The sequence below is a fragment of the Cupressus sempervirens genome, chromosome 4, assembly GCF_028749045.1.
Source record: "Cupressus sempervirens isolate cs-2001-9-10 chromosome 4, ASM2874904v1, whole genome shotgun sequence".
NCBI lineage: Eukaryota > Viridiplantae > Streptophyta > Pinopsida > Cupressales > Cupressaceae > Cupressus > Cupressus sempervirens.
In genome coordinates, this window is record NC_143121.1 from 459469957 (window position 1) to 459491631 (window position 21675).

The following is a 21675-nucleotide window of genomic DNA, read 5'->3' on the forward strand; positions in this document are numbered from 1 at the left end:
TCGCTATCTCAACTACTCCTCTACTGATGATATGGAATCCTCCAAATCTTGATCCACAATAATCTCATAATGATTTCTACATCAACACAAGCTCCTTATATAGCCAATTAAGCCACAAGTCGGCCAGTCAAGCATTTAATTACAATATAGGTTCACCTTGGAAGAGTAAACCAAAACTATACCAAACATGAACAGAACTAAACGACAAGTTATATTTAGGCCCACACATGAACCAATAACATGTCCCTATCTTAACAAGATCTCATTCCTCATATGAAATTGCGCAAGACGAAAACTCTAGACATTTTCGTGAAAACTGCCCGAAAATCGATACTCGAGAAAAATGACGATATCTCCTCACTCTGATTGAATCAAGACTTGTGCTCTTAGTTGAAGGTAGTAATTTAGGTCCTCTACAACCCCTTAAGTGCGCAAAGGCTGATTCATTAGGGATAACTGCGCATGCATCTCGGAAGTCGTGTGCATAAATCAGATACGTAAATTGATAGAAATAGATACTCTAGGAGAATTGCCATGTCTCCCAACTCATAACTCCAAACTCATAATTAATTAAGACTTGTTCCTTTGATAGAAGGTAGTACTCTAATCCCTCTTCAATTCCTTGAAAGAACATACTCTCTTTCATTAAGGATAATTAGATGCATGGCCTGCAATATGCACCCAAAAACTAGAGAACATAGCTCCAGCAACAAGGTAAAAACTACTCTAACTTCAACATTATAACTCCAATCTCTATGCACACATAGGACAAGGTTCAAAAACATGTCTCCAGCACATCCCTAACCTTGCAAACCATAATTCCACAACTTAAGCATGAATCCCCATCATATAGGATTGCTGACTTCTCTAGGATGCTCTTGCATCAGACACCCCATGTGAGAAGAAAAGATGTTTTTAATGGTTGGAAGAACATCTTTCAGGGTTCATCACATAAACCCCGAACCGGTTCTTCACATACATGTCCTCCACTACATCCACTTGTACATTCTTTCCTTTATTCTTCTTCTGCAACTGTCATCTTCACATCTGTTTTTGGTGTTCAACAGGTTTGCTTTCCACGCTGATCTCTAAACCTTTCAAAATCCTTCAACTCAACTCAGCTACCAATACTCAAGTTCTTATTGAGTTCTCCATTTTGCAAAGGAATCAGTGAATGCTTCCTGCCACCTCTCTCAACCATAAACACATTCTTGACACAATCATGCATAGCTCTGCAATCATATTGCCAAGGTCTACCAAATAATATGCGAACTATCCATGTCCACAATATCACACAATACTTGATCCTTATACTGCCCAATCTAGAAATCAACAAAACATTGCTCCCTTACCAAAGCATGTTCATCTTGTAACCAACCAATCTTATAAGGACAAGGATGTCTTACCCTCGTCAAACCAAGTTTCTGAACCATCTCTTTTGCAACTAGGTTATCAGTTGTACCACCATCTACAATCACATTACAAATCTTACCACCAGACTTACAACGGGTCCTAAACAAATTCCTCCTTTGACAAGGTTCCAGTGTCCTCTTTCCAAGCAACACTCGTCGAATCAATAAGTTACCCCCATCCTTCTTAGGTTCATTTATTGAATCTTCAGTTTCTTGCACCACAATAGTTCTTCTGTCACCAGCCTTAGGACATTCATAAGCTCTATGTCCTTCTTCATGACATTTGTAGCAATTACCCTTAGATGCACCTTTGTCTGATCTCTTCCTTTGTTCAACAGGTTTCGGTTCATCTGCAACAATTTGTTTGTTCTTCACCAAGTAATCCTGCTTGTCCTTTCCTCGAGGATTACCTTGATGTCTCCTTGTCAGCTTCTCTTATGCTCTCAAAGGATATTGATAAGCATCCTCAATCGAAGAAATATTCAACATACCAACTTTATCCTGAATATTAAATCTCAAGCCATTAATGTATCTAGCCACCTCCTTAGACAATTCTTTATGTCCAGACCGGATAGTCAACTTGTAGAAATTATCTATATAATCTTTCATAGTCATATCCTTTTGTTTTAGATTCTGCAATTTCTTAAATAACTCAAGTTCTTAATCAGTAGGAATGAACTTAGCCTTCAACTTAGTCAGCATCAATCTCCATCTAGTGATTTTCAATTCACATTCTTCTTGTCTATCTCTTTACAATTCTTTCCACCACATAGCAGTATGTCCTTTCAACTTAGTTTGTGCCAACTTTACTTTGAGTGGATCCTCAATATCCTCAGGCCCAAAGTAGTCTTCCAATTCACCAATCCAATCAATTAGGTCTTCAAAATTCAAAATACTTGAAAAATTAGAAATTTCCATCTTATGCTTTGATTTCAACTGAGATCTAGGCCTAGCAAATTGATCAGCCCTATTTCCCATAGGTCTATCCACACGATCAGTTCTACCTCCACTGCTTGATCCAAAGACTTCAAAGTCTTCAACAACTTCCTTACATCCATCTTTGGTACCCATATGCCGAGGTAGACCACCTGTAGCACCTATGATCTCAACGATCATATCACTCTTCATCAGTGCCATCTCAGATTGGAAACTCGATTTAACCTGCTCGAATTTAGATCTAAAATCCGTTTTAACCTTCTCTGCGGTCGTTTGTCCACAACGTCACTAAGATCATTAGCTGCCCTAGGGTCCAATCTTCTCGGAGGCATCTTCCAAGATATTTGCAAATCCTCTGCAATAATCAACTAGATCCAACCTTTGCTTTGATAATCTCTACTCAGATCAAACCTTCGCTCATGATAATTTTCAACAAACTAGATCAATCCTTGCTTTGATAATCTTCAACAAACCAGATCAATCCTTACTCTAATACAACTTGATGCAATACAAGGCAGGAGAGTCCTCAATGGAGATGTCCTAACCCCCAACAAATAACCACACAACGACATATAAACAAAAACACAAGATTTGATACCAATTCGCAACTCTTTATTCATAAAAAACAACTGATTACAGTCAATGTGCCAGGCTGTAAGGCCTTCCCGGTTATGGCGAAATACAAAGCAATTACAATATTTCAGCAAGATCTCTCAAGATCCAACTCAAATCCTAGCTAGCCCATATCTATAACACAACACCGATTTGGTAGAAACCTCCAAGATCTCAACTTGTGCTCGCAAGCCACCAAGCAACCTTCTTGTTTCTAAACTGCAACCACTAGCTCTTCTCCAAATTCGCTATCTCAGCTACTCCTCTAGTAATGATATTGAATCCTTCAAATCCTGATCCACAATAATCCCATAATGATTTCTACATCAACACAAGCTCCTTATATAGCCAACTAAGTGACAAGTCGGCTAGTCAAGCATTTAATTACAATATAGGTCCATCTTGGACGAGTAAACCAAAACTAGACCAAACATGAACAAAACTAAATGACAAGTTATATTTAGGTCTACACATGACCCAATAACATGTCCCTATCTTAACAAGATCCCATTCCTCATACAAAATTGTGCAAGACAAAAACTCCACACGTTTTCGCGAAAACTGCCCGAAAATCGATACCCGAGGAAAACGACGATATCTCCTCACTCCAATTGAATCAAGACTTGTGCTCTTAATTGAAGGTAGTAATTTAGGTCCTCTACAACCCCTTAAGTGCACCAAGGCTGATTCATCAAGGATATTTGTGCATGCATCTCAAAAGTCATGTGCATAAATCAGATACGTAAACTGATAGAAATCGATACTCTAGGAGAATTGCCATATCTCCCAACTCATAATTAATTAGGACTTGTTCCTTTGATTGAAGGTAGTACTCTAGGCCCTCTTGAATCCTTGAAAAAAAATCCTCTCTTTCATTAAGGATAATTAGATACACGGCTTGCAATAGGCACCCAAAAACCAGAGAACACATCTCCAACAAGGTAAAAACGACTCTAACTTCAACATGATAACTCCAATCTCTATGCGCACATAGGACAAGGTTCAAAAACATGTCTCCAACACATCCCTAACCTTGCAAACCATAATTCCACAACTTAACGTTGAATCCCCATCATACAGGATTGCTGACTTCCCTAGGATGCTCTTGCATCAGTACACATTGGTCAGAAGGAAGTTTCACGGGAGCACACATACAAGCTTCGTCAAAATTGTTTCAACACCATTGGGAATCATATTTAAGTTTGGCATCGGCATATTTTATGTGTGCGTTACCTAGTAATGATAGAACAAATTTGAAATTGACTTTCTACAGAGGTGGATATCATAGTAGCCAAGCAGGGATACATATTCTTAGGTGCAGCAGGATAACAACAACGAAAGCCAGACCTGTCGGATTAACTTGTGCTCTCTTTTGCTGGGTGGGGCACAGTATTTGGAGTTGCGGGTGAACTCAGAGTCACCATAGACAACTTGTTGGGAGTTGAGTGTGGTGGACGGGTTGCTAGCAAACACTGGTGAATTGTCAGAATCAACACGGGTTGCATCATTATCCTCTGTGTGTGAAGCATCTCATTCATGTGAGCCTAAGCCGTCATCTTCTTCGGTAACTCTTGACAGTAGGATCAATCATCATTGTGGGTAGTATAACTAGTGTGCAGGTCCACGTGATCCTTAGCCATGAGCGTGAGAGCATTGATTTGCAAACACAGACCACCATGAATCTATACTCAACGTATTGACAAGTAGACTCACTCCATATCAGAATCGGGTGCAAAGATAAACACTAATGACAACTACAGAGTGTAACTTGGGTGGATAAAACTTTTGTTGGTTGTCTTTGGAAACGTATTGTAACCACCTGCATTTCTTTTGTTAAATTAATGCTATTCTATTTATAAATTTGTTATTGCTGTACGGGCTTGGCATCTTACACTACATGGCAACCGGGTAGACACTCGAAGTTTTGATTGGACCACAGACAGGTTAGCAATCCACCAGTAATAGAAATCATAGTGACCAACATCTGGAGATATTGTTCTAGGAATAAATTTAATAAGGAGCTAAATTGTTGAGTAGTGAAACAGACCTTTTCAGTATCTGTAATATCTTCAATCTGGATTCTTGTATTCATCTTGTTTTCCAGCTAACCGTTATTCAAGTTTGTTTAATCATATTCAGTGCTGCTTGGTATCGTAAAGCAAATTAATTGAGATAATCAGGCTTTGAGTTACAAAAATTCAAGTTTTGGCATTAGGGATATTACATAGGCTCTTGCTTATTGCAGAAACAGCATATTGCAACATTTATTGATCCCATATCTAGTTTGATTCCAAACTATTTGATAGATTTCCTGAGTTTAAGCAGACACAATAGAAATGTGCGGAATTTTTTTGGTGGAATCAGGTGTAGTCTTCAGTGCATCCAAATTCAATTTTAAGGAAGCTAATTAAGACAATGGAAAATCTGAAACACAAGGTGTTTTAAAAAGATTTTAATAACACCTTTAATGGTGAACAGTTGAGAAACTTGCAAAAAAAAAACACTTGGGTCGGCTATAAATACTTGGGTTGCAATTAGGACAAATGGAATCTTCAAATGATGTTCTATCCAAATTGGAAGAGATAGAAACTTACTTGACCAATGTAGAGCAGGCAGATTGTAGACTCTTAAATTGGGCTTTAAAACCTTCAATGGTGACCTTGGTCTAGTCCAGGCTCATGGAGCATCCAAATAAACTGGTTAGACTTGTGGTTTCTTCATGTGTCAATGAGATTATGTGAATAACATCTTCTACAACAGCCTACAATGATGTGGTGATGAAGAAAGTTTTGCAATTGATAGTGAAGAACTTGAAGGGTTTACGAGTTAAAGGAATCCCTATGAGGCAGAAACAAAATTGCTTGATGGGTATGGACACTAGTGCACCCGGTCCTGTTTGTGGGAATTGTAATAACGAAGAGGAGGCTAAAGAAGTTCAGATCAGTGCAGGGAAAATTATAGATAAGATGATTCCAACTATGGATTAGGAACATACAAGTTTCTACGTTGGTCATTTGGAGGTTAGCTTGGACAATCATGTTGATAAGGCCAGTATTACTCGAAGTAATATCACGTTGGAGTCCTTGGGTGATGAACCATCTGTTTCTTATACACATGTTAACAATTTAGAGGAACAATCCAAGATGACATTGCAAGACAATGAGCTGCTTCAATATAACAATAATAAGATGCATACTTTAAAGAACTAGCTGAAGGTTAGTGAACACAAGGTTGTGGCATCCTTGGTACGTTATGATAGCACTCACAGGATGGTTGATGATCTCAATAGGAAGACTCAAAAGGGAGTGGAAGGAGATTGGCCTATTGCTGATTTGTAGATAGTGAAAAAAGCCGTTGAATCTATGAAATCAGACTATTTATGTTTGTTTTCTGACAGGGATTATATTCTTAAGGTTGCTGGAATATATGTTGATCAATTAAATAAAGAAAGGAATGAGGTTATGGAGCTCAATAGGGAGCTTAAGTATGCTCATGAGGCAATGGATGATACTCTGTTTTCCCTTCGAGAAATGGAAAATCAGGTTAGCATCACGAATCATTTTTGGGAATATGAGGGTAAAGAGAGGCAGGAGTTTTTTCAAGAAGTAATTGATGAACTTGATGGCTTTCAACAAACTTATGACTTGGATAGTTGGACTTGGGTAGTTGCCCCAAAAGACCAAGTACCAAAATTTCAGATCACATTCAACTTGTAGACAATCCCATGTTTGAAGTAGATGCTGATTGGACTTCCGATAATCCCCTTTTTGAGATAAATGAGGAAACTCATTTTGATTGTCATGAAGAGGATGATCTTGAGAGTATATTGGATCCAAATACAGTTCTTGACGGTGAATCTTGGTCATAGGATTTGAATTGACTACGATTTCTCATCCTTCGGTCAGCCCAAATACGGTTCCCGATTTCAACCCATATAGGAGTTGGATGGATTTCATTCATCAGCCATTGAATAGATCTTGGTGGAGTATTGATGTGAGTTATGTTTCAATCTTAGGGAATGGTTTTTCAGCTTCATTCTTACTCATAGCACTATGTACTTGGGGGTTCTCCAAGTTGATGAGGATAGTATGATATTTGATGTCCCCTTGGTGTTGTTTTCAGCCTTTGAGCAGCTCGTTTCTTACATCAGCGATTTAGGTTGGTACTGGGTTATACATAGCTCCTTGATACATTTCTACCTCATCATATCAGCTGGTCATGACAACAAAGTTTAGGATCTAGGTGTTGACTGTATGTATCTACGACATTTTGAGGATTTTGTTGTAGTTCTACACACTTTGAGACCGGATGCAATTATGATCAGAATTTTACAATCTACAGATGCAGCAATACTTCATAGATAAACATGGGATTGAGAGATGTGGTTGATGGATGGGTTGCAGTTTGACACTCCGCTTTGCAATGCGTCAGGTTTTGTTTCAGATTGTGCTGCAGAGCTACCTGCAGATTCATATGGGATCCTAGTACTGATTGCTTAAGGACAAGCAATCTCGAGGAGGGAATAATTGTAATGTCCTCTTTTTGGGACATTAGAACATTTGAAGACATATTCATATAATATTAAAATTGACTATAAGAGCGTGGGTTAAAATTATAAAAGGTCAATTTAGTATTATAAAGGGGACTAAAAATGACAAGGAGAGATAAGATGAAAAGACAGGAAGGGAGTCGAAGTGTCATAGATTTGAGGATTAAAAGGAGAGAGGCTCATTCATTCGGGTATGCTTGGTTTTATGATTCAGAGTACAGTTTCTCTTGTGCGAGAGTTATTCAGAAAAAACTTCACCTTTCATCCAACAGGAGAACTAAAACCCTTGTGCCAGGAGGTAGTGGACACAAACTCATTGTCCGTGGAGATGTCACTTTAGGTGTCTCACATGTGCTTACAAGTTCTTTTCTTAGCATTTCCAATCCGATTGTAAAACTGTGTTTAAGATTGGACTTTGAATAAAAGTTATTATATTGCTGTTGTATAATGCAATAACATGTTTTAAGATATTTTATGAGAATCTGCCGGATGTATATCATTGGCTTATAATGCAACTTCGTATGTTTGAGTTCTAAATATTATTTTGATGAAGAAACGGGTAAATATCTATTGGGGATATTTCAGTCTCTAATCTCGAAGTCCTCAGCTATCAATTTCTCTCTATCCCATATTTGTACATTACAATTATTAAGACCCACTGCAATGTGTCTTCCATCACAGGTCCAATTAACGCTGGTAGTCTTCAATGCTTTTGCTACAGCTTGAAGCTTGAAGCCTGCTACATTGATGAATAGAGTTTGGCAAGGATGATGTTCACAGAAGTGTTAGATTGAAGCACCATTAATTGGGTTAGAAAGGTGTGAAACATATTTGCCTGTTTTGCTTTGATAGTTTAGGGGAAAATGCGGCTTGTTTGCTTCACAACAAATTCCAGCTGTCTGTTGCTATTCTGATATTCTTTTTGCTTCCATACGAATGTCTTAGTACCAAACGGAAGGTGAAAGCAAAGAAAATTGAACCAGGGGACTCACATTCGGCAACGTCTATACAGCCACGGAAATGCACTTTCTTACGAAGGAGAGGACTTAGAATTTTTTTTCAAAAGTTACAAAAAGCAATGTAAAGGAAGTGCATTTTCGTGGCTGTATAGCCACGGGCCTCACATTCTGGCTTGTTTTCTCCATTTTTAAATAAGCTTGAAATATTTTTAGATCAAAGCTTTCCCTTATGGAAAACAGAGATAAAAGGTTTAAAGGATCATTGCGTCCGTGCATCTGCACAATCTTTATCTATTTATATTATAAATCAAACATTGTGGTTAGGGTTTTTGTCTTCCACGATGAAAGCCCTAGTTCTCTATCAAAATTCCTTTTACAGGTATAGAACAGGTAGGAAATTGGGCAATGCCATTGAAAAAACACAAAAATAGAATCCTTTTGAAATGAGTTTAACATATACTTGCTTCCTGAGGTAGTTGGTATAGCACGCAAAGCTTCACCCATCAGATCCACCAGGGCATCATTTTAGTGTCTACCAAGCCTAAACAGATTTATTTTACTGGCAGCAAATGACAATATGTTATGCTTCATAGAAAAAGTAAGATCAGATCATTAACTATCCGTGTCTTTGTTTGTTTGTAGGGCTTCCTACGAAACTGAAATGGGAACACCTTAATAACTATGCCATAACTCTATAGTTCTCTCAGACTTCTTTTCTTTGACTGTTACACTGTTTCTCCACTATGCTTGATCGTGATGGATTTGAAGAATAGGAATCTCAAGCTGACTACTTGCAGGAACTGAGAGCCTTCCAAGCAACATTGGCTTTGATGTCTGTCGTGGCATTAACACGAGAGGTGGATAAAGTCTCAAGGATTCATTTAATATCTGTCCTCAACTGCAATCACATGAACCTAACAAAATTGATCTTCTAATCAAAGTTTCTGCCCTGAAAATTAGAAAAAATGAAAACGAAGCATATTTGCATAATCTTTGATTTTTATTTAAAAAAGACTCTATACATAGTTTAAACTCCAAGCAGGATGCTGTGAAAACAGAAGATAATTTAGAACCACTATTGGAAAAATGAATTTCAGAAAAGTTTAAGACTTAGAGTCTGCTTTCTTACAAAATCTAAACCATTGACAGTCTCTGTGTTTGGAAAATATTTTTCCCACATTTTTCCAGGTCCTCCTCCTGTGCTCTCTCTTGTCATTGGGGATGCATTCCCAGCAATATCATCGTCCATGTCAAGAGGATTGTTGTGGTTTCCTGACCGGCTACATAGAAATTCTTATAGTCAGCAACTATTTCATCTGTGGTCGTGCTCATGTTTCTTTTGAACCTTTCCTCTTCCCTCCTTATTGGAAGTCATCATCAGACCAAGTAGATCAGTGCCATAGTCCCCTGAACATTCAATAGAAGGCTTCTGTTTGCTTTCAATCACATGTATGGTTGAGCAGCAAATGCATAATTATAGCTGCAGACTGTTACCTGTACAGTCCCAATTTTGTTTTCACTGTTTGGTCAATTCATTTCCTTTATTTGGATAAAAACCAGATGTTGCTGCAGTCTAAAATAGAACAAATGATGCAAGAAACAATAGGCTATGTTGCATTACCAAGATGTATTGTTAATCAGCTCTCATTTTTAGAAATATGTTTCTGCTTAATATAGATTTCCATACAAGTAAATTGCTAGTTGTTTTTGTGTATATATTTTATTCAGTAAATTTAGACAAAGTGGATCCTAAGTCAGCTTGGACTTGATTGATATTTGTCCTACTAGTAAGTGATCAATAATCCACACTCAATATAATACTGTACAGAACAAGATGGCTAAGTGGTGAAGCACTCAGATGTGTACAGAAGATCTTCTAGATTGGAAGGTCAAATTATATTTTATATAATCACAATTTATATAGAAAGAGTAATTCAAATGAGAGAGCAACTAAATGTGTAACCGAGATATTCTAGGATAGTATCATTAGATTCATTACTGATAGAATCCTTACTGTTATGTGCTTTCAACATGGCACCAAAGCCAGCCTGAGAAAATAGAACAAAATGTCTTGCAAAGGTATTCATGGAAGGTCAGTCCCAGACTCCAGAATTCTCAAACTGGATGAGGCGAGTATCTCAAATGATAGACCACCCAGAGATGATGCTAGAGGGGCCCAGGTTGAAGTTGCAGTTCACACATTCTATCAATATTTCCTATAATAAGAAATCATAACAGGGAGGGTGGGGAAATAAAGAGGAGTCTCATTTCCCAAAATGTCACTGTTATTGTGAAACTTGAAACCAATTTTAAAAGGCAAAATCTAGGTTAACCAGCACAGTCAGCTGAGGCTTTTATTCTCCAACACCATTACCAACTCACTGTACTTATCACTGTGAAATCAGATTTCAGCTTCAATGTTTCTTCTGAGGAAAATTTGCAATAACCAGAACTTCCAAATGGGTACAAGACTTCTATGCTCAAAAGCCATTCCAATATTTTCCAAGCTGAAGAGTTAAAATGTGGAAGTGCATGGAAGGGACATGAAGTGTGTTTTCGTATGTGGTGGCAACTGCCCTGGTAGACACATATGCGGCTATGCCAAATGTGGCAGCATACAAAATGTTATGCCAATTATTATTATTTTGACCATTAAAACTTCGCAGTTTATTCTTTTTAACATTTTTTTTTCAACTTACCTTTTAGAATTATTCTAAATGATTTAAAAAAAATATTTACATTTTAGAAGTAATTATTAATATAGTATTTTGTAATTATACTTTATAACCAAGGCTGCATAGGTACTTGTACCCACACCCATGGTACTCATACCCAAGTACCGGGTACACATCCCAAGTACTAGGTACTAGGTGGAGAGCATCATAGCTAAGGACCTTGATTAAGATTTCTGATTTTTTTTTTTTTGGTTTTTGGGTCTACGTATCAGCTTGTTGTTTATCAAGCTTAATTCAATACCTAATCAGTTTGAAACTTTGATACGATATTGATTAACAATAAACTTTATCACTGTTCAAGTCAGAAGTTTATCATTTGCAATATGTCATTGGCATATGATTTATGATCTTCTTGTTCATGTTTAAAGTCTGCCTTCTCTGTTATGCATCTAAACATTTATCATATATTATAATTACAAACATATAACAAATCTGAAACTGAAAAGAATACATTACATTTGCAAACTTTATCACTATTCTTGTTTGGAAAACCATTGTCATGACTCATAATTTCATATTTTCTATAAATATAAAAGTATAATTAAAAATAAAGTTTGACATACCCAAGTACCCCCATCACCTATTATGAAAAATAACCGTATCCATACCCGTAACCATACCGGTACTGGTATGCTAAGCACCCCATATACCCCTGTCCCTGTGCAACCTTGTTTATAACTATTATTAAAATAAAAATAAAAATTTAACAAACATAAATATTTAATTTTTAAGTCTTCTTTAAAACTTTTGTTTTCTTATTTTTCAATAAATTTCATTGCTCTTTTACTTAATCAATTTATTATAAAAAATCAAATTTAAAATTAACTTAAATTTATTTATAAAAAATCAAATTTAAAATTAAACTATTTTCATACACTTATTTACAGTTTTTATATTTTACTTAAACTCAATTTTAATCTATAATAATTACTTATTTATGCAACATAAAAGTTTTTTAATTCTATTTTATTTATACATGTAAAGATTGATTAATTTAAAAATATTTTACAGTTTGTTGGACTGTTGAGGTCCAAAACTGTATATTCAGATATATTTTATGCATTCTGTCCTGTATGCAATTACTTAATTGGGAGTGATTTCTCTTCTACTTGAAATAAACTGTTTATTAGCATCACTATTTGCCTCACATTTAGTGGTATTTGCTCTTCAGGGTAAAATAAATTTTAGTGCAACTTATATTATAAATGACTTTAATATGAAAGGATTGAATGGAAAAAATTGCAGAATGAATTAATTTCCAAAGGACTGAATGTCACCTTATAAATTATGCAAACAAGTAGATGCGTGCCGAATAGTGGGTGTATTGACTATAGGAAGTAACTTCTCAACTTGATTATGAGCTTGTAAAAATAAAATAAAAAATATTCCTCTCCTATACATATAGCGTAAATTAATTGCAGAAAAGCTTCTTTGCATAAGCTACTCTTTATCTTCAAATAAGAGGGATGCTCAAAGAGTCTCAAAGTCTACAAGCTAGAAAACTATTCAATATCCTAATTAAATATAATTTTGCAGCCTTTGACATCATCATATGAAATGATAAATTACTCGAATCTGAAAGCACTCAAAAAATATGTTGGAACCAAAATAAATAAATAGCCGAAGCTCCATCATACCCATGTATTTCTGCAGAGGCGTATGGTACAAACAAATGATATTCATTACCCTCTTTTTCCTATCAACAATATCATGAAATTAGAAACAAATCTGGCAAGGTTATGTTCAACAGTTCATTACTTTCTTTTTCCAATCAATAATATCATGAAATTAGAAACAAATCTGACAAGCCTATGTTCAACAGACTTTTTCCAGGGCAAAGAGTGTAATGAAGACTCCAAAATATACTGAATATGTGTAGCGACCATGTAATGAGACTGGATTTCTTCATAATATATATTTTTCATTCCTATGTGGCCATGTGACTGCGAAGTTCAAGCATAACAAGGCACATCATGCATCTAGAAAAATAACATGTTTCAACTAAGGTTCCACTTGCCCTTCCTCCCAGGTTTAACTAATATATTTAACATTGAAATCTGCAAATATAATTTTAGCAGATATAGAACTGATATTTTTGCTGACAAAATTTCTAGATGTGCGTTTTTGTCAGTGAATGAGATGGGCACTTGTATATGGCCATCACTTTATAATTGGAGAGATGTGAAAGTAGAATAACCAATATGTTTAAAAGATAAATTATTGCACTCAACAAAACATGAGTTCTGAACTTTTATATATTGTGATTTTTCTCAATAATGACATTTGAATTATCTTTGACAGTTTTGTATATTGTCTAAATATTTTATCTTTCATAATAGTAATTCTAGTAGAAATTGATTTTATTCTATTTTAAGAATATAAATAAAATTTAAATTAGAAGTTCTTTATGTTTATTTATTTAATATTTTATTCATAGAAGTTGAATAATTTATATTATCTAAATAATTATTTAATAATAAAAGAAAATATTTAGCTATTTGATCTTAGTCCCACAAATATTGCAATTGAACTATGCTTTTTATTTTGCAATTTCTCGTTGCCATGTTACCTTATGCTTGAAAACATCTAAAATAGTAAGGTTTTTATCTTTGTAACTTGACCTTAAAGCATTTGATTACTTTTTTACACTTTGTATTCTATCTAATTGTGTTCTTCAGAAGTTGCTTTGTTTCCATGATACTATTAATTCTAGAACTTATTTCTTCTGTGCTTTCTAAAATTCAGTTTGAAATTTTAATAGGTTTGTAGTATCACTATTCATGTTATGCAGATCTATGAGGGCATGAACTCTGGCGCTTGTGCCCCTTGTTATCTATTGAATTTCAATTTGAATATTTGTGTTTATGAAGTTACTGTTTTATGTTGAACTATCACATATGAAATATCTTGAATCTTGATCAATGGTGATTCTTGAATTTCTTTGCTCACATACACGCACGTGCTTCCTTCCTACCACATCCGCATTCACATCCAATTTTTATTTCCCCACATCCTGCATCCAAATTCCGTATCCCTTTCTGAACCCGCTTCTGAATCTGCAACTTAGGTTTTTACTAATCCAAACTGAGTGTTGTGTAAATTTTCCTTGAACTTCATCACAAGATGATAAATTTGTCAGCTCCATTTTTTTCCGAAGTTTAAAAGCACCTGTATGTCTTTATTACATTAACAAGAAATTCAGATCCATAAGAAAGATTCTTGTTTCACATTTGGAAAATGCATCTAAACTTTTTTATGGGTGAGTATTAGCATTTACAAGGCGATGAATCTGGAAGTAAATTGCATCTTCCAGAATTCATTTTATTCTATCTTGGATGTCTTTAATAATTTGAGCTTTTGGCTAATTTATATGTTTTCAAAACAGAAATTTTATTCCCATTTCCAGTGAACTGCTTCATAATTTATTTATCATGCCTTTTTTATTATGACCCTTTTAAAGGTTTTTGCAAGCAACAAACTTCTTCGCGAGCTTTTTGCAGCTGCTATCCTGATGATGGATCAGAGAGTGTGATCCAAAATGTTCATTAAAAATTTTACACAATCAAATACCAGAAACATTATTGATTAACAAAAATATTTTCTTAATTACTTCAATTTTTTTTTAAAGAATTACAGTGTTTATACATGTTCATTGATTGCTTCTTGGGGCACAGGCTGAGATGCAAGCTTTTCTGTCCTATTTAACATATGTCCAACTTGGGAGCCTCTACTTATTTGCAATTATGTTAAACTCAAAACTTGGGAATTCCAGAAAATAGTTTAGGAGTCAGGTTTAATAAGTATCTATATATCTGCAAAAATATAGCCAGTTAGGATTAGGGTTTGTGCAAAAAGAAAAGAAAACTTCGAAAATAATGGAATATATTAGATTGGATCAGCTGGTGTTATAAGAATTCATATCCTATTGGAATTTGGTCTTATTTGATATGATTTGGTAACTATTCTAGTCTGAGAGATACTTTCATGTAACCCTGTTGCAAGATAGATTATTTTTGTTCAAAATAAAGAATATTCTATTAGAACAATACTTTTATATAATGTTCGACATTGAAGGACATGTATGAAACTGTAGTGCTGAGGATCTTTCTTCTACTTTTGATTGTTAGGTAAGCTTGGTAAGCAAGAATGATACTCTATACAAAAATAAGCCATGGTTTGGTATAATTTTCTTTTGATGTACGTTTCCCGCACATTTATTTTCATGCAGGTTACATGTCAATTGCTTGGTGTGATACTTGAGGAGTCCACTCCAGAAGATCTGCAGGTAGACACCTACTACATTTGACTGCTAATTTTGTGTGCAAACACTTCTGTTGAAATAGCTAGAAGGTGATAGCATTTGTATATTTACAGAAGCATGCAGTAGTGAGGCCTTCTGTTGTGGATGTCCTATTGGAGATTGCAAAATCTTGTGATCTCTATCTCATTGCAAGGGTTCTTGATGATGAAAGTGAGGTATGAATTTAATGTATTCTCTTTCTGTATTTAAGGGAACGTTTTTGGCTTATTAATGTGTTTTTCTCAGCCTTAATATTGACGCTACATGGACTTTCTTTGGGAGAATATATAATGTGAATTGCTGTGCAATTATTATACACCTCTAGCTCTTGAGCATTTTAGTTAATTTTTTTGATGACTGACAGCTACTTAGATATAAATCTATAGGATTCTTCATTGCTTTATCAAATAGTTTGCAAGAAAAGGGAGTGTCACCACATGACCGGAAAGACTATCATATAATTTCAATTGCAGCTTAATTTTGCAAAGCTCAATTTGTCAATTGCCTGACATTGCCAATGATAACAAACTTTGTGGTTTTGTTTAAGCATATTTAATTTTATTGTACAAGTACACAATGCAGACCTGAATTATAAGAACTTGTATCTGTGTAATATTCTGAAAATTCAAACTACCTGTGCATGGTTTTAGTGGTCCTCAAGGGTACATTCTGAATTGGCTTGGTGATGAAGATATGTATACTTTATAATGGAGGTAACATGTTTGAACCTGGAGGGTGGGAGGGCTGTACATGTCAGAATGGTTTAAGGTGATTGGAAAAATAATCCTCTTGTGGAATGTTTATAAGCGGGGGTTTCCTAAAAGAATTTAGTGTCTCAGTAGTGACCTAAAAAACTGTCTGTTGTGACATTTTTGCAGCATTGCTTCATAGGCTACTTGTCTGTTGGCTTAGTTTTGGTTGGCAGTGCTTTGTAAGTCACATGTTGTTAGTAAAAGGAAAATATTGATCATCCTAGTCGTCCAAACACTTCACCAAATTTTGATCTAGTAGTGGGCAGGGTTTAAAACCTATGTTCTGATTTTGATATGTGGTTGGAAATTTGATTTGAATGCATATTGAAAATTTGATCTGATGTTGGTGTTTAAGATAGTAGCTGCAATAGAGATTTTTATCTCTGGAAATAAGGACATTATTATCGTTATTATTACCATCAGTTGAAAAGGATACTTAAGTTTAATTTTTAATATTAAATGTAAATGACGTGTGTCATTCACGTGCATTGAGCCATGAATATTCGAAGAGTTATAATTAATTATAGGAGTTATGAGAATATCAAGAGACCTTCGATTAGAATGTGAAGAGTTGCTCCTACGGTTATATGTTTGCATCAAGCAAAGGATTTTGTACACTTGAACATTTCATTATCAATAAAGATATTTTGTGTTGTGTGGCTGGGTTTTTCCCTTCATTCTCGAAGGGTTTTCGTAGGATATTTCTGGTGTTCTTTGTTTCAGTTTTATCTCTTTCTTATTGCTGATTATTTTCATGGTTTTCCGGGCTCTAGTTTTAACATGGTATTAGAGCTAGGTTAATAACAGCTTATGAAGGAATGTTGGAAGATGTAGCTTCAATAGATTTATTTAGATCTATTTGCAATAATGGTCTGGTTATATTTTTAAAAATTTTTTTTCTTTGTTGATCAAGAGTTATTTTTCCATTCTCTTGAAGAATGTTTTTGGAGTCTCTGTTCAACCATGTTTTATGCGAGTCAGCATTTTTCTTTAATAGTATTCATATGCGGCTTGTGATCTGGCTTATTTTGTCTTTTGTTTCTTCATAAATATCGGCTATTATATACTTCAAGATCATTTTGATTCCAACTTGAATGGAGCGATGTTTATTAAGTCTCTATTGAGCATATCCTTTTAGCTAGACGATGCGATGTCTGTCTATTACCTTATTTGGTTCACTCAGCTTCACTTTGGTTGCCATTTGTGCGAGAGTTTTGTCTTGTAAGGACAAGCAAGTGTGTTGATTGAGTGCTTTTACTTACTCAACTCTGAAACGACAATTAACAGGTGTAATCCGCGTTCAATTAATTGCTCAACTTAGCGTATTTTGTTTTTTTTTCTTCTACTTATTTTCAATTCTTGCCTTTGTGAGGACTTGCATATTGGTGTCGGCCATGCTTGGGATAATATCATCAGTTTTTGAATGAGTTGGGGATGTATCTTCTCCTCCATTGTTTTGTTTTAGATACTAATGACATCTTGTTTTTATCGATTATTTTGCATGAGTATTACAAGAATAATAAAAGACGGTGAAGTGTCATTAGTAGAAGTCTGGTATAGTTCTATTCTTATCGACATCTTATGTTACTTTCTTTTTCTTTTTTTGTATGTGATGTCTTTATTCGATGACCTAGCATCACATTTGGTGGGCTTTCAATTAAAACGACAACAATTATTTATTTCGATTAATCGCATCATGTCTGTTTGGAAACGTCTTTTTCTTCTATCATTTCTCTTTTATATTGAGAGATGAAGAGTCATTGTCTTCAGTTCTCTTGTGCACGTATCGTGTGGTAAAAAAAGGGAATTTTTGGCGAGAGTCCATATCGTGTGTATATTTCCTCATTGACAAAGCTATGATCTTCATAATTTATTTATCGAGTCTCATATTTTGTAGATTCAAATTTATTATTTCTAGTGTTGGGAAAGAAAATTACAGAACTTTCTGTAGTTCCTTGTCAAGGGTGGATACCATTCTTAGTATCGAACAGTTCAAGATTAGTTCATGTCCCTGGTTAGCCTCAACGTTATCGAGATACATTATTTCTTGGCAGATATGTTCTATAGTCTACAATTGCTATTAGGAAGTCATGACCGTGACTTGTGATCTAGGAACTTGTTTCTGGGGCATACACCATTCTAGCTGAGATGCTTGTCATTTAGAGCAGGACACAGGTTATTGGTCTTCATAAATCACATATGTGAGTTTGTAATGTGGACGCCAACATATTCAAAAGTGGTAGAACATCATTGAAGCTCAATCAATCATAAGAAAAGGTTGAAATCGATGAGCAAACTAATAAGAGATTACATAAAAAATTAATGGATTGCCTCTAACAAAGAGATAAGTATTCTATGGTCATTGTTCTTTGCATAAATCATAAATTTTTAACTAGAAATAGTATGCTGTTAGCATTGATATTTATAATCAATTGATAGTTGATTGCAGGATGCAACAAGATAATGATTATACTCCAGAGGGAGATGTTGAGCTTTAGAGGGAGATTTTAGTGAAGCTTCATAATTAAGAGGGAGTGCTTAAGAAATCTCCTTCATTCTCATTTATGATTGTGATGCTTGTGGTATTTGTAAAATTTGAGACTTAAATGGAACCAAGTCTTGCTTTTATTATGCCTATTTCTATTCTTGTGTGAATAAATAAGATTGTGAGATCAGCTATGATAACTCTTTCACTATGCAATAGTGAACATCATGTTGAGAGAGTCCATGATGTCATCACGTTGAGAGATTCCGTGATGAGAGTTGGATGTCATGTTGAGAGATTCCATGACAGTTCACGTTGAGAGAGTCCGTGAATAAAAGCTTAGTTGCAAGTCTTGCAAATCTTTTCATGTTGAGTGATTTCATGAATATGAGTAATTGTTTTAGGGTTTCATGTTGAGTGATTCCATGAATATGAGTAATTGTTACAGGTTTTCATGTTGAGTGATACCATGAATAAGAGGAATTGTTACATATTTTCATATTGTTACAGGTTTTTATAGGATATATGGGATGAGATTTTATCATTGACATTTTAGTTGCAATCTTGTGTGATTGTTCAGCTAAAAGATCTCTATCTGGCTGAGAGGGAGTGTTGAAGATAGTAGCTGCGATAGAGATCTTTATCTCTAGAAATAAGGACATTATTACCGTTATTATTGCCATCAGTTGAAAAGGACACTTAGGTTTAATTTGTAATATTAAATGTAAATAACATGTGTCATTCACGTGCATTGAGGCATGAATATTCAAAGAGTTATAATTAATTATAGGAGTTATGAGAATATCAAGAGACCTTTGATTATAATGTGAAGAGTCACTCCTATTGTTATATATTTGAATCAAGCAAAGGATTTTGTACACTTGAACATTTCATTATCAATAAAGATATTTTGTGTTGTGTCATTGGGTTTTTTCCTTCATTCTCGAAGGGTTTTTCCAGGATATTTCTAGTGTTCTTTGTTTCAGTTTTGTCTCTTTCTTATTGCTGATTATTTTCATGGTTTTCCGAGCTCTAGTTTTAACAGTTGGAAACCTGATCTTAAATGAAATTGACGGTCTGATGTGAAAGTGGGAAACCTGATTTGAGAGGGTTGAGAATCTGACACAAAGGTAAGAACAAACAAGCATTGAGTTGGTGAGGAATTAAGAGCATTAATGTGGAATTTCGAGGCCTGGTTGGAACCCAACTAGGCCTTGGATTTAATTTGCAAGGGATACCAAAATTCCACCCTAGTGTTAGGAGTGATTTTCAAACCTCAAATCAAGTCGAAGCATTCAACATCCAAATTCAATTAATAGAGTGAAAAAGTTTGGGATGGAGAAAAGAAAATGAATTGGTCAAGTTAAGAATGATGTTATGAAAGGGGGAAGGTGGTTTGAAAACCTGAAAACGGAAGGAATTGTTTGACAATATTTAGAAAATTCCAAGGGACAAATAGGAATTCTGCGTCTCAAAGAAAAAACACATAATACTTAAAGCATTTTATGGTTCCATGAAATTAATTCCAACGCTTTCATGATTTCCACCCTTCTTCTAAGTGATATTCCAACTAGATCAAGATATCCGAAATTCCATCATGGGTAAGAGCTCTGAAATTTGTATCAAGCCATTGATTTTCAAAAATTCGAAGAGGCTAAGGATTTCCGCCAGTCAATTTCCAGCTATCATGGAATTTATGCCCTCCTCTTCGATCAAATTCCAACAAACTTTAGATTTCCATCTGAGGTACTAAGTCAATATGCCATATCAAAATTTGGCTCAGGAAGTGAAGTAATTTCTAAGCAATATCTGATTTATGCCTAGGAGGTGAAATAATTTTTAAGCAATATCTGATTTATGGAGGAAATGAAGTAAATTCCAAGAGGCAATAGAATTCTATCTCCTTAGTTGAAATTGATTTCCAAGCAATACAAGAATTCCTTTCAAGGTACATGGATTGATTTCCAAGTGATAGGAAATCTAGACCCTCCCTAAGTGGCCTTAGGAATTCACATGAGATCATTGACCAGTTCTGCCTTAGTTAAGGGTATCAAATGACAATCCATTTTCCTCATGAATATTGACTTGGCAATTCAAATTTGTAATCACTAACAAGGTCGACCCACTTAGATATTATATGATTTGCAAAACAAAAGGGAGTGAATAGTTAAGTTGGCATAAGGAAGGGGCACATCTCATATTGTAAAGATTCTGCAAATTCTTTGGACTGAATATAGACTGGATTCTCTCTTCTTTATCTCCTTATAGCTTGCTGTGAATAACTTCAAATTATTGGCTTTAATTGGATTAGAAATGTAATTCAAAATCTTGTCTTTTACTTCTGCAATTCGTATGAAGGTAGTAATGACTAAGGAGCAGACTTGTTTATTATCTTGTGTGCTCTAAGGATAGACGTCGAGCTTGAAAAGACTTAGTCCTTTACTTATCATGCTATATCAGATCTGATCGATTTGTTATCAAATCAGTATGCTTAACAAGTTACAAATTTAACACTCCTTAACTTGATAATCATACTGAGAGATATCATATCTAGCAACATCAATAAAGCTGAACAAGCAAGAATTGATACTTTATATCTATTTGAATTTTCTTAGCATGTGGTATCATAGAACACATGATACAATGTCATATACTAAACTTGTGATATGACAAATCACTGCTACTAGTGATAATATACAGGATTTGAAGAATAATTTAAGTTCTTCATTATCCAAGTTGTGACTCATAGCTACTGGTATTCCTATATCACAACATGATCCTGAGTTAAGATCTACCTTAACATAGGATAAACCTTGGAGAATAATAAAATTCTTCTTTTATCCAAATTGTGACTCATAGATATAGCAATGTCTACATCACAATATGATCTTGAACTCATCTAAATCTTACAGTAGAACTTTTTGATTAGCACATT

General features: G+C 34.9%; 1 protein-coding gene across 1 annotated transcript in view; it reads left to right on the plus strand.

The window, feature by feature from the left end:
* PEX22 (peroxin 22) overlaps nucleotides 1-21675 on the plus strand; it is a 70332-nt gene that overhangs the window by 24992 nt on the left and 23665 nt on the right. Inside the window, exons 4-5 of the mRNA XM_089825486.1 lie at nucleotides 15432-15488; nucleotides 15578-15679. Of these exons, the coding sequence (XP_089681612.1) occupies nucleotides 15432-15488; nucleotides 15578-15679 (159 nt within the window). The remainder of the gene's footprint in view (nucleotides 1-15431; nucleotides 15489-15577; nucleotides 15680-21675) is intronic.